Source organism: Pseudonaja textilis, chromosome 6 (genome assembly GCF_049901715.1).
Source record: "Pseudonaja textilis isolate UNSWEBS1 chromosome 6, rPseTex1.2, whole genome shotgun sequence".
Lineage (NCBI taxonomy): Eukaryota > Metazoa > Chordata > Lepidosauria > Squamata > Elapidae > Pseudonaja > Pseudonaja textilis.
The window spans coordinates 57,097,502-57,110,284 of record NC_141995.1 but is presented as its reverse complement, the minus strand read 5'-3'; the positions used below and the strand labels follow the sequence as shown (position 1 = coordinate 57,110,284).

Genomic DNA, 12,783 nt, shown 5'->3' with positions numbered 1-12,783 from the left:
AAAATTAAAAACGTGCAGGAAAAGAAACAATCAGGTTAGCATAGTTTCAGCTATTTGAAACCAAATTTCTTCATATTGAGGAAGGATCTTTTTTACACTTGATCATTTTGTCAAGGAATTCGGTTAATATATATATATGAATTGCAAAGCATTAAAAACATTCAATTCACGGCATTTATATGCTTTATAAAGGATGATTTTGAGTGAGATACGGTTATTAGATAATGAGAAATAACTGCAGTAAAAGTCTTCAGGCTGACTTAATATGCATGGAGCAGAGCAGCAGTAAACTTATGCAAAAGCATACTATAAGTTATTTTTGTAAAAGTGTGATTCAATAGAATACAATGCTTTTAAAATACGCCTTGTTTACATAATCTAGCATTGGACTTTATTAACAGAAGTTGGAAATACCGGGTCTTAAGAGGTCATTTTTGAAGGACTTCAGCTCTACTCTAAATGCTTTCTATTATTGTGCATTAACACAATAAGATTCCAAGTGTGAGTAATAAAGCCCTATGACAGTTTTAAAAATTGCTGCAAATTATTGACTAAAGTTGTGTCACCAAGACAGCAATTATATAATTTTGGTGTGCTGCCTTTGCCTTGCTTTCTTCATATAGAGTCATTGAGTGCAGATTTTGATGTAACCTTATCAGAAGAATGTTTGACTATTAATGTAATTTCATTTTCCCCTCACCATTACTCACACATTAGAAAAGGAAGACAAAAATATCTAATCTAGTAATGTTGATTATGCCTAGGTTCGCTTTGGAGAAATGAACAAAATAGTGTTTTTCTTTTAAATTCTTTGTAAATATATTTAAGTTGCTATTTTAAAAAACCTTGTGCTTCTTACAATTAGCACTTGAGGGTTCTTTCAAAATTATGTAAATTCTTTACAATGTCACAACTTCCCATGACATTGGAGATACAATTATAGCATGATTCTTTAGCATGGTCCTAACTCATATCCCTGCCATAAGCAAATAGCCTTTAAAATGAAGCTTAGTAAACTTTTATTCAAAAGTTGCATTGATTTTGGCTGTTCTTTTTTAGTATTTGTAAGCAAATGTTTTATGGAACTATCAGTTACAAAATGTACTGCTGAAAAAAAAGACAGGAAGCATTGAATTGTGCCCTCTTTGCTTTTTAGCCCATTCAGAAATATATATACATATGATCTTATGTAAATTACGATCTACTACTTCAATCATAGAGGCATTTTCCTGCATGATTATCTTACCGTCTGAATATCTATTCTCTAGGTTTATTACTTTTTTCTTATTTTCCTCACAGGTGCAAGATCAATCAAATATTGATTCAGTGGATGTGATAGGGATTGTTACCCAAGCCTGACATCATGGGCTGAGAGAGAGTGATTGGCCTAAAGTCACTCAGCCGGCTTTCAAGCCTAAGGCTGGGACTAGAACTCACTATCTCCTGGTTTCTCTGGGTGCCTGAACCACTAGATCAAAGTAGCTCTGTATATTTGTATTACATACGCTGTTTAAATTATAGAGCTTTACAACTGGATTCAGTAAACTATGTTCTAAATATGTCTGCATTTTTTTTAGATCCCGGTGATTTAATGTTAAGAATTTACAGAGCTGAATCTTACGCTAGTCTTCAAGAATTTAAATCTGCACTAGATGAACTGAATGCTGTTACTGCTAAAATGCCAAATTGGCCTGAGGTAAGTATAAACCCAAAATGAAGTTACTTAGCATAGGTTTTTGTATTTTTCCATAATGTATCTAAGAGGCCAACATTAAGAAATAATAAATTATGCCCCAAAGTAGTTCTGCTTTTGTTTTGTTTGGGATTTTTAAAATTGTTTTTTAAAGTAAGTATAATGTATTTAAATCATTTTTTTTAAAACCTGTAGTCTCTCATGGTTTTACCTCAATTTCTTCATCAATGGCTCCAGGGTTTTTGTTTGTTTAATATACAGGTTCCTGCAGCCTGAAAAAGTTTAAAACCCATGTTCTTGGCAACATTTTCTGGGTTCTACGGAATTGTCCATTTTAAAAAATTGTTGGAAAATAATGGCTATGTTGAATTGTTTTGCTGTAGCTACTGGCAATGGAGTAAAGCTCAACAAATTTTAGGAATTATTTTTAATAGAAAAAAACAAATTTAAGAAGGTCTATTTCCAGCATATTTTTTAAAATATCACTAAACCTGATATTCAAACAAAATATACCAAATTAGATTTATACATAGTAAATATTGTAAGGATGCTGGAAGTTTCTTATTGGAACCCACTTATTTCTGCAGAAAAATGGCTACTTAAGCCTTAGGAGTGCACTATAATATCCAGAATAACTGCATTTCAAATGTAAATCTAATGCAGAATTCAAGTTGGAAACCATTTTGGTATTATAACTTTATCTACATCTTGTATCACATCTCAAATTTTGATTTCTCTTAATATAAAGTTTTCAATTACTTGGACAGGAAGCACTGTAAAACTTAATCTCATTTTTAAATGTATCTGCATTATTGCTGTTGATATTCATATTACTTGGATTCTTACAGTGATTTGTAATTTTTAAAACAATATAGTGTAATCTGTTATTAAAAACTAATCAATGAAATATTTAAAACTTAATACTATTTTTATATATTCACTCTTTATCCACTTTATGCTTTATTTTTTCTTACCTTTTCTTAAATGCTTAATAAAATAAAGCAGATGTAATTATATATTTTAAAATTGGACCAAAATATTTCCTCTTTATGTAATGTAGCATATTATTGTTTTCCATTAGCTTCATGTCTGTATGTTTATTTTAGTTCTAGTTTTAGCATCAGGGAATCTAGCAGTGTTTTTAAAAACTTAAACCTAGGAACAGGAAGTATTAGCAGCTTCAGAAAAGAAAACATGCTTAGGATTAGGTTTGTATAGTATATTCAATCGCAATAAATGTGTCTTATATTAATACATAAAATCATCTTGCAGGTATATTTCAGAAGAGCAACAATACTTAATAATGCTGGTTCTGTAGAAGATGCCTTAAAGGTCTTTCTTCATTGCCTATCTCTTGATGAAGGATTTGTTTTAGCTAAAGTAGAAGCAAAAAAGGTACTTATACATTTTTATAAATAGCTTTTCTGGTCAGACTTCTTTTTATTTAAGAAATTAGGTTGGAAAGGTGGCAGATCATGATTGAAAATAATAAACAGATTTTCGTGCTGTTGAGATGGGAAGTGATTTTAGGGGAAGTTTTTTGTAATTTTGGTTTATTTATTTATGCCATCAAACCCCTCTGACAAAATCTAAGAATTATATTCTCTGTATCACACAATAGACTCTAGGGCAGTGATGGCAAAACTTGGGCACCGAGTAGGCAATTTCCCCTAAAACATGCACTTGCCTGTTCGTGCTTGTGTGCACATACCCAAAATGCAAGGTGTGCCACGCCTCTGCATGCATCCCCTGCCCCCGCGCATGCCTGTTAGAGACCCGAAGACCAGCTGGCTGGCGGGAGGCATGCCTGCATGTGTGGTGGAGCTGAGCTGGAAAAACGGCGCATGTGCCCACAGGGCTCTGTGTGCCACCTGTGGCACACATGCCATAGCTTCGCCACCACTGCTCTAGGAGGTACCTGAGGACCATACAATCCTGTTATGCAACTACTGCTTTCATTTTAACTAATGTTATAGATAATTAATATTCAAACAAAATGTCATAAAATTGAATCTATAAAAGTATACATGGAATAACATTACACAATGGAATAACATTAGGATAAATAATTGTTGGTTACTCTGAGACTTCTTTCAGATTGTGGAAGAATGATGAGCTATTTAATGTCTAAATATTGGGACAATATTGAAGAAATCTATTTGTATTACATATGAAATGTAATCATTACATTTTATTCCTTAATGTCAATTTTATAGATATTGCATAATTTGCTGTCCCCAGAAAACATTAGTGAAACATTGAAAGAATCTGCTTTAAATACTTCATATGTTCGAAATAAACAACTTAAACACAGCTCTGCACTTGAAATGGAAGAGTCTTATGATTGTTTACAGCTCACCCCAGTGTCAGTAAGTAAATACTCATGCAAAATAATTATGAAGGTCATTGGTTTTAGATTTGTGTTCCATATATCTGTTTGTGTCTTAAAAACGTTTAATGCTGATTAACTATATTCAACATGTCATTGACATGGTCAGTCCATATGTTCAAGAAATAAAGATACAATACTGAAAACTGAATCTGCTGGTGGATTAGTTACTATTTCATTATCAAAAATGTAGCAAATAGGTTTTGTTTCTTCATGTTTTCTTATAGGTCTTAGAAGAGCCACAAGTGATACTAGACATTGTTGGAGGAAATTTGCAACGTGCCCAGTCTGCAAGTTCTCTTGATTCAGTAGAAAAAGATGCCAAAGACAATGTATTAAAAAGAATATCTTCTGAACCATTGCTTTCTGGCCAAGAGAAAGGTACTTATTTTGAAAGGAAGTTGCCTTTTTCCAAACAAAATGCTACTATTTGTGAAGATGGAAACAAGTAAATAAATATTTGGTCACATGTATTGTTTTACAAGTTATGCACTATTTCATGTTTTAATTTGTTTAGAAACTCCAAAAAGGAATGATACCTTTTCAATCACTTGTGGAATAGTTCCAGAAAATTTGGTTGATGTAACAGACTTTGAATGCTCATTGTGTTTGAGGTAATACAGTCTGATTTCAACATTTATGATCTTTTTATCATAGTATATAGTAGGAAGCTTTAACATTAAACTCAGTGCACAGAACTACTAAAATCATTTCTTTATAAAAACGCTCTATGGTTTGTTCAAAGTCCCTTAATAAGACTGCAAAATAAGGTGAGGTTTCAGGCTATTTAAATTCTATCCACATTTTGTTGGCCAAATTTTGTTTGAAATGTATGCTTAGCAATTAGCTTATTGTAGGTCTGGGTGGCTTGAGGTAATTTTTACTAGTATTTAGGAGTCCCCAGAATGACATAAATAATAATAGCGTAATATCCACCTATTTTTGGTTTGAAATGAAAGAAAATTGGCTTGATACATGTGTAAAAGTTTCTAAAATTTATAAAAGTTTTCCTGTTTTTAGTTTTCTTTGCTGGAAAGCCAGTTTTGGGATAGCGGTTAAGGCATCAGGCTAGAAATTGAGCAATGGCAAATCACTTCTGAATTCTTAACAAGAAAACTGGAGAGACTTGTACAGCCAGTCTCCAGGAATCAGCACTGATTTAAAAGCACAAATATAGTAAAATAAAATAAAATTGCTAGTAAAAATGTTTCCTGTCTCTAACCTAACTAATAAATACAGGTAGTCCGCGACTTGGAACAGTTTGTTTAGTGACTGTTCAAAGTTAGAATAGCACTGAAAAAAATGTCTTATGACCAGTTTTCACACTTACGGCTGTTGCAGCATCTCCATGGTCAAAATTCAGATGCTTGGCAACTGGTTCATATTTATATTGGTTGCAATGTCCCTGGTTAATGTAGTCACCTTTTGTGATCTCCTGAGAACAAAGTCAACGAAGAATCCAGATTCACTTAACAACCATGTGACTAACTTAACAACTACAATGTTTCCCTTAACAACTGTAGCAATTAAGATCGTAGAATGGAGCAAAATTCACTTAACAAATGTCTTAACAACAGGAATTTTAGGCTTGGTTGTGGTCATAAATCGAGAACTATTTTTAGTAACAGTTTTTGTGTGCATCCTTCAAATTACTTTTTTCTGATTCATTTGTATTTACATCTTAATGATAATTCACTAAAATTTGCAACATTTTTTCAGGCTGTTCTTTCATCCTGTGACAACACCCTGTGGCCATACATTCTGCAAGAAATGTTTACAACGCTGTTTGGACCATGCTCCAGAGTGTCCCCTCTGTAAAGAAAACTTAACAGAGGTAATGCTTTTTATGAACATTTATAAGACACATTTATCATAAAGCAGAGTTTGAATCAAAAGCTGAAAAGGGCTGGTGGAATTGTAATAACCATTTATTCTGTGAATAGAAATGGCATTTGCAACATCTTCCACTTAAAAATGTAAGAAAGACTGTAGATTAATATTAAGTTTTATCAAGATCTCCAAGCATGTTAAGATTCTCCAAAATCAATTTTAACATGTAAGAATTTTATTACATTTATTATTTTAAATATATAAAAATGAGTAACTGCATGCTAAAAAGAATCATTGCTTTTTAATTATCAACTACCTTACATCTTTTTCATAAAATTGGGGAATTAATAGCAAGAGTTAACAGTTTCTCAACATGGGGAGATTTCCTTAAAAGAGATTATATTCTATTTCCAGATAATGCCAGTGTTGTTACTTAATCCAGGCCTTGCTTGAGCACTATGTATTACTATGCAGTGCTGTGTATATAGTGGAAGCCTTGGAACATACAAGTGCAAGGAGCGTAACCAGACCTCCAAGCATTAAAAGAGTTAGTAGTCAGCTGCTAGACTTGGATTTTGGCAAGTGAAAGAGCAGACACTACGATTGCTACTTTTGTGAATTTCTAAAAATAAGGCAAGGAAGTGTTGGACCACGAGTTTCTTGTTTGCAAGCCACGTTGGTTGAAAGGACACTTATCAGATGACCCACACCAACAGTGAAAATCCATTCACTCATGTAGCATGATATATTTCTCTGAACGTATAAAAGAGATAAAGTTCAGTGTGGTCAGCTGTTTTCTGCTTAATTCTTTAAAACTGAATTGGAGTTTTTTATTGGTCAAGTGTGATTGGACACACAAGGAATACGCAGTGATGGTCAACATAAATCATACAACAACAAAATGATAGTCATTAAGATGACAAAAGGAATGGGTAATAGGAAGAATAATAGGAAAAATAAGAAATGATATGAAAAACTGCAGTTTTTATTTAAGAAATTATAATAGCGTAACAATTTACCTTTCGTTAGTTTTTGGCACGTAGGGAATACAGCACTACACGGTTGCTAGAAGATCTAATATTGAAGTATTTGCCTACTGAATTATCGGAGAGAAAAAGAATTAATGACGAAGAAATAGCTGAACTCTCAAGGTATGTGTGTTTGTATATGCATATGCTTTTGTGTGCAGTGCAGCTTGTTAACAGACATTTAGAACAAAGAATAAACTGTCTTGGTCAGTAATCATACAGAATAATATGTACATTTTTACTACAAAACTAAACTGGAAAAAATTAGTAAAGACACATCCATTTATGCAGTTAAGTGGAATAAGATTTTTAACATTCCATGTTAATATTATGTTAACCAAGACTTAAGCAACTGAAAGAGTTTGTGATTATGTAAGAATTAATATGCAGGAGACTAGAGAAAATATTATTTTGTATTTACTATAAGGAAAAATAGTGCTATTTATAATTTTACAAGTTGAATGATAGTCCATTCGAAGCCACAATTTGGCACAGAGTGCTTTGGACTAGTGGTCCATTCACTTTGAAGAGAATGTACAAGGATATAAGGCAATGTTTGGGAAAGGGATATTGGCCAGGAATTAGATCTGTCTCGAGTTAAATCTTCCTACGTGGGTAGAATTCTAATTTTAACCTTTTATTTTCTGCATCCTGTTTTAAGCCTGACCAGGAATGTTCCTATCTTTGTTTGCACTTTGGCCTACCCTACTGTGCCTTGCCCCCTCCATGTGTTTGAACCAAGATATAGACTGATGATTCGAAGAAGTATAGAAACTGGAACAAAACAATTTGGGATGTGCGTGCATGACCCCCAGAATGGGTAGGTTTATATTCACAATCACACCACCAAAAGGTGTAGAATATTTTTAAGCTGACCATTGACAACACTATCACTTTTTTGTAGATTTGCAGATTATGGCTGCATGTTGTATATTAGAAATCTTGACTATCTGCCAGATGGGCGATCTGTTGTTGATACAATTGGATTAAAGAGATTCCGAGTTATTCGAAGAGGAATGAAGGATGGTTATTGTACTGCAGACATTGAGGATTTAGAAGATATAAAGGTACATAAAATTATCTATTTTGCCTCTCCAAGAAGACACCTTGACTGTTGCAGCCCTAGTCCAATGTGCAGTGTTCCCTTAATTTGATAGGAGGGAGGGATTCTTTCAGGGAATGACAGCATACAGAATTCCATTTAGATCCTACATTAGTAAGTTACTGGTTTAATTTGTTGTTTATAGAGGACAGAGGTTCTTAAATGTTTCGCGACCATGGATCCCTTTATGGATTTGTGAGAGGTACAGACATCTCAGAAATACGTATTTAAAGAAATATAAAATGCATACATATAGCTCATATTGCAAAAGAAACCAATTGTGCTCAAATACAGTTATCAAAATATTAATAAATATGTAATATAGTAATTATGTGCTTGCTGATTAAACCAATAACTAGATAGTGTCCTTTTTTAGGATATAATAATTTTGATGCTGAGATTTATTGAACATTTTTGGAATCTTAAAGGCCATCCGTTATTTTGTTGCCTACATCTATTTTTGAATTGAAAGCTAAAGAAAATTGAGGGAAGAATAAAGCAGCTTAGTGAAAACCATGAAAGTGAATAGCCTGGTCCTGGAGCAGATCCTCCTACCCTGTCCCAGGGCCTGCTGAAAGAGCCATGTTTTTACAGAAGAGTTGCAGCCCTATGGAGCCCAGGGAGAACACTGTTCCCTAGGGTAGGTGCAGCTGCAGAGAAGACAGGTCTCCTCGATGTCACTGGATGACCAGGCTTTTACACCTGGTATCAATTGTTTTAGTTGTTTTGGTTTTTATGTTTTATGATGTACACGGCCCAGAATCACCCATTGACATGAATGGCTATGGAGTTCAAATACGGCTAGAGTACGACAACCTCTACTTAGTCTTATAGTATACGCAATGAAAGCGGAAAGGTAGAAATGTAGCTAAACAAGCAAAAGGGACCAATCACACCAGAAAACCCACCACTCGCCAGGCAGCTCACAAAGCTGACATGAACATGGGAACTTCCCAACTAACACATTAGTTACATTTTGCCCCTGTAGTTATGAGTGATCTTTTAAGAGTAGTCTAGTGCGGCAGTCCCCACACTTTTTGGCAAGGGAGGGGAAGGTTTCAGTTTTGCTTGCTCACTCGCCTCCCAACTGTCTGGCCCGGTTCCTAATGGTATCGGTTTGTGGCCCAGGGATTGGGGGCCTCTGATCTAGTGCACATTGCAATAGTCCAAGCTGTTGACTCAGTCATGAATAACTTGGGTGAAAGGCCTTATAATCCAGGGTTCTTTTCATTAAAAAAATAATAATAAAGAGAATGAGCATGCTGCAAACTAAAGCAGCAGCCTCAGATGCTCTTATTTCTCAAAATGCTGCTTCATTTTTGTTGGGACCAAGTAGATTATTTGGATGTTCCTTAAGAAATCATGGAAATAGATTCTATAGGGAATTATAAGATGGTTTTTGGCTACAACAAGCAGATCTTTTCCCAATTTGAAACTGTTACAGGTCGTCCTCAACTCATGACTACAATTGAGCCCATTATTTCTGTTGTTAAGTGAGTTTTGCTCCATTTTACGATTATCTTGTGACAGTTGTTAAGAGGATCACTGTAGTTGTTAAGTTGGTAACAGTTGTTAAGTGAATCTGACTACCCATTGACTTTGCTTGTCGGGTCACAAAAGGTGATCACATGACTCCAGGACCCTGCAACTGTCATAAATATACACCAGTTGCCAAGCATCTTAATTTTGATCATGTGCCCCTGTGCTTCCACAGTCTTATCAAACTGACACCTGGATAAGGAGTTAGCCATGGCCAAGTAATGGCTAACTGTTGCTAAGTGAACTTGGGAAGGCATTCAGAACCCAGTTGAGAAAGGGATAGATGGAAAAGACTGCTTAAGCCGGTAGCTCATTCTCCGTTCTCAAAGCTTTGAATGATTGACCACACCAACTTGCTTTGGGATCCTACTTGCTGGTATTTTGAAGTGAGCTTCCTTGTAATTAATTTCCCCCTTTCCATTTGTAAAGGTTGAACTCTTCATTCTTATATACCATGCCAGCTGTATAATTTGTATAGTTTCATGGCTAAAATTTTAATGTAGTGATTACACTATATTTTCTTGATGTGCAGGTTAAAGATGAAGGTGAGATGAGAAAACTGCAAGAGCTCCATAATATTGTTTACAACCAGGCGTGTGGCTGGTTTCAAAGCCTAAGAAATAAATTTCATAGCCAAATTCTTCAGTACTTTGGTCCAATGCCAGAGAAGGAAGAAAACTTGCAGGTACTTAGCGACTATAGTATCAGACAATTATCAGTGTGACTTTCACGTATTTTTCTAGTAAAGAGAGTAATACAGTAACTAAATTAGCAGATTTAAGGAAGATGAGACAAATAGAGGAAGTGCAAAACCCTGACAGGTAGGTTGCATAACTGAAAAAGCTGGGGCGGTGGGGGATCCAGTCTGGATTAATTCTGACTTTTTAAAAAGTTAGATCTGGAATTTTGCCGACTACATTTAGCCTAGCGTTTTAAACACACTTGTTTTTTTTAAGTGTGTTAAGTAGTTTACTTCTGCATTTTGTGAAAAAAAGATAGCCAAAGAGGACTGTATTTTTAAATTTACGAACACTTTCCTTTTGAAACTCAATTACTTAACCACATCATTATAATATTTTTGTCCTAAATGTCTTAAGTTTTAATATTCTTTTATTTTCTTTTAATTTGGTTTCTTCTTTTTAGGAAACAGCTGAAGGACCTGCATGGTGTTGGTGGCTTCTAGCTGTTCTTCCTGTGGATCCCAAATACCAGCTTTCAGTGCTTTCTATGAGGTCTTTGAGAGAACGTTTGATAAAAATCCAAGCTATATTGACCTATTTTTCCAGAGACCAGAGACCAAATAATTAATTACCAGGACCTTAATATTACAACATGGCTGTAACTTCAGCTGGTTTTTTTTCTTGCAGAATTTGCACTTTTAGTCCTGATTTGAGAACTATTAGGAAAATGCTTCCTTTATCAATAGTTGTTCAATAAGAGGGATGCCATTAATATTGCATGTAAATTAATCTAGCTGAAAAATATTTATTTGCACTATATACAAATGGAATGTATCATTGTCAAAAAAAATTCCACTGATTACTGTGGTGGAAAGTGCAAGATTTAAAATTTGTCAGTTCAAGTTTATTAAAGATGAATTCAAAATCTTGCAAATCAGAAGTTGCCTCGGCTACAGCAGCACCTTGTTGCCATTTGCACAATTATTTAAATGTATTGTCTATTTGTAGAGCAAAGTTCTGTTTTAAATATTTAATTGTAAATTTGGCACAATTTTCTTTTGAAATTACATGAATTTGGAGCCATGTTAAAGAACTTACTTCAAAACTACTTCAAGCTGTTGCCACTGTGACTGGGTTACATATATTGTATGCCTAGAATTAGACATAGATGACTACTAGAGAGAGTTTTAATTAAGATGAAACAGTCTGTTCACTATATAACAACATTTTTAAAAAGCAGACATAGCAACAAATGGGCCCCAATGAAGAAACTTTTAACAGGCTTCATGGACTCCCATTATTTAAGAGAGGAAAAAGTAGAGGTCTCCTCTTGTCCTCACTTCTGTAAGAAATAATTTACATCTGTTTCATGTCTGAGGAAGCCTCCATATTTGAAGCATATGAGACAGTCAAGGGAACTGTATGATTTTGGAGTAACCTAACCCCCCTTTTAATATTTTCTAATGCTAGAAAGAACCACGGTTGGTGGTACCAGCAAGACATTTTCAGAATCCGATTTCTTCCTCCATTTGGATCTTTTTCTCCAACTTTGGATGGAAAAATTTAGTGTATCCAATATTTTCTGCATTTGGAAAAATAATCAGTAATTTTTAAACATTGTTGCTGTGTCACTGTACTCTTAAATGTAAGATGTTTGGGAACTACTTGAAGTATGCTTTTTTAAAATTTCTGGAACACAGATGCTTGAAAATGCAGATTTCCATGCCTTATTCGTATTAAATTGTACTGCAAGACACAAGATGGCAGTCTGCTTGCCAATAGGTTCATTTTGTAGTTTCTCAAATGTCTGTCTTGATTGTGATTCATTTTATAAAGTTATTTGTTAAACTTGCTTTTGCTAATATTTAATTTTCAATAAACCTAAAATTTATATTTTTAACTGTGATCAGAATTCTTAATATTTGGGGGATTGTAGAATTTACAATGCTTTCTAGAACTTAGGTGAAAGTAGTTTCAATTATGTCAGCATGGCATTGAATTATTATGTCAGTGACAAAACTGTTTAATTTGGCTCTGTCCAAATAACTTTCTAACACCAGATTATTTTGGAAACTCTTTCAAAGTAGGGATTATTAAAACTGAACATTAAACACATTCATAGTTCATGCCATCAAAATGGTTTTTGAATAAATTGATGAAATCTAATGAAAAGGGGGCAAGTTCTATAAATATATATACACCTCTGTACATCTCTTGTCAGCTCCGTGTATGTCATTTTTTCAGTGGAAGAAGAAAAGCGGGGGGAGGCTGATAAATCCTTTCTTGATGTAACAACCTGAATATATTTAATCTTATATTGAATTTGTATAACCCACGCATGATACAATGGAAGGAGAAAAGCCAGATGGGCGGAACCTATCACCTCTGAGGGACACAGCCGGGAGATGAGAAGATCACAAAAATCCCAGTGAGATGTGTTCTGGGAATCTCTGGAAAAGTTTGTTCTAAAAAGGGGGTGGGGGAAATTAGGTATGCCCTGGGAAAGTGAAAAAGATCGTTCC

The 12,783-nt window shown here is 34.4% G+C and overlaps 1 protein-coding gene across 1 annotated transcript in view; it reads left to right on the top strand.

Moving 5' to 3' along the window:
* Positions 1-12,161, top strand: part of LONRF1 (LON peptidase N-terminal domain and ring finger 1) — a 17,364-nt gene extending 5,203 nt beyond the window's left edge. The window contains exons 2-12 of the mRNA XM_087936644.1: positions 1,578-1,696; positions 2,966-3,088; positions 3,910-4,062; positions 4,310-4,463; positions 4,600-4,696; positions 5,802-5,916; positions 6,942-7,063; positions 7,602-7,760; positions 7,845-8,007; positions 10,114-10,266; positions 10,725-12,161. Of these exons, the coding sequence (XP_087792770.1) occupies positions 1,578-1,696; positions 2,966-3,088; positions 3,910-4,062; positions 4,310-4,463; positions 4,600-4,696; positions 5,802-5,916; positions 6,942-7,063; positions 7,602-7,760; positions 7,845-8,007; positions 10,114-10,266; positions 10,725-10,889 (1,523 nt within the window). The 3' untranslated portion in view covers positions 10,890-12,161. The remainder of the gene's footprint in view (positions 1-1,577; positions 1,697-2,965; positions 3,089-3,909; positions 4,063-4,309; positions 4,464-4,599; positions 4,697-5,801; positions 5,917-6,941; positions 7,064-7,601; positions 7,761-7,844; positions 8,008-10,113; positions 10,267-10,724) is intronic.
* Positions 12,162-12,783: the final 622 nt, after the last annotated feature.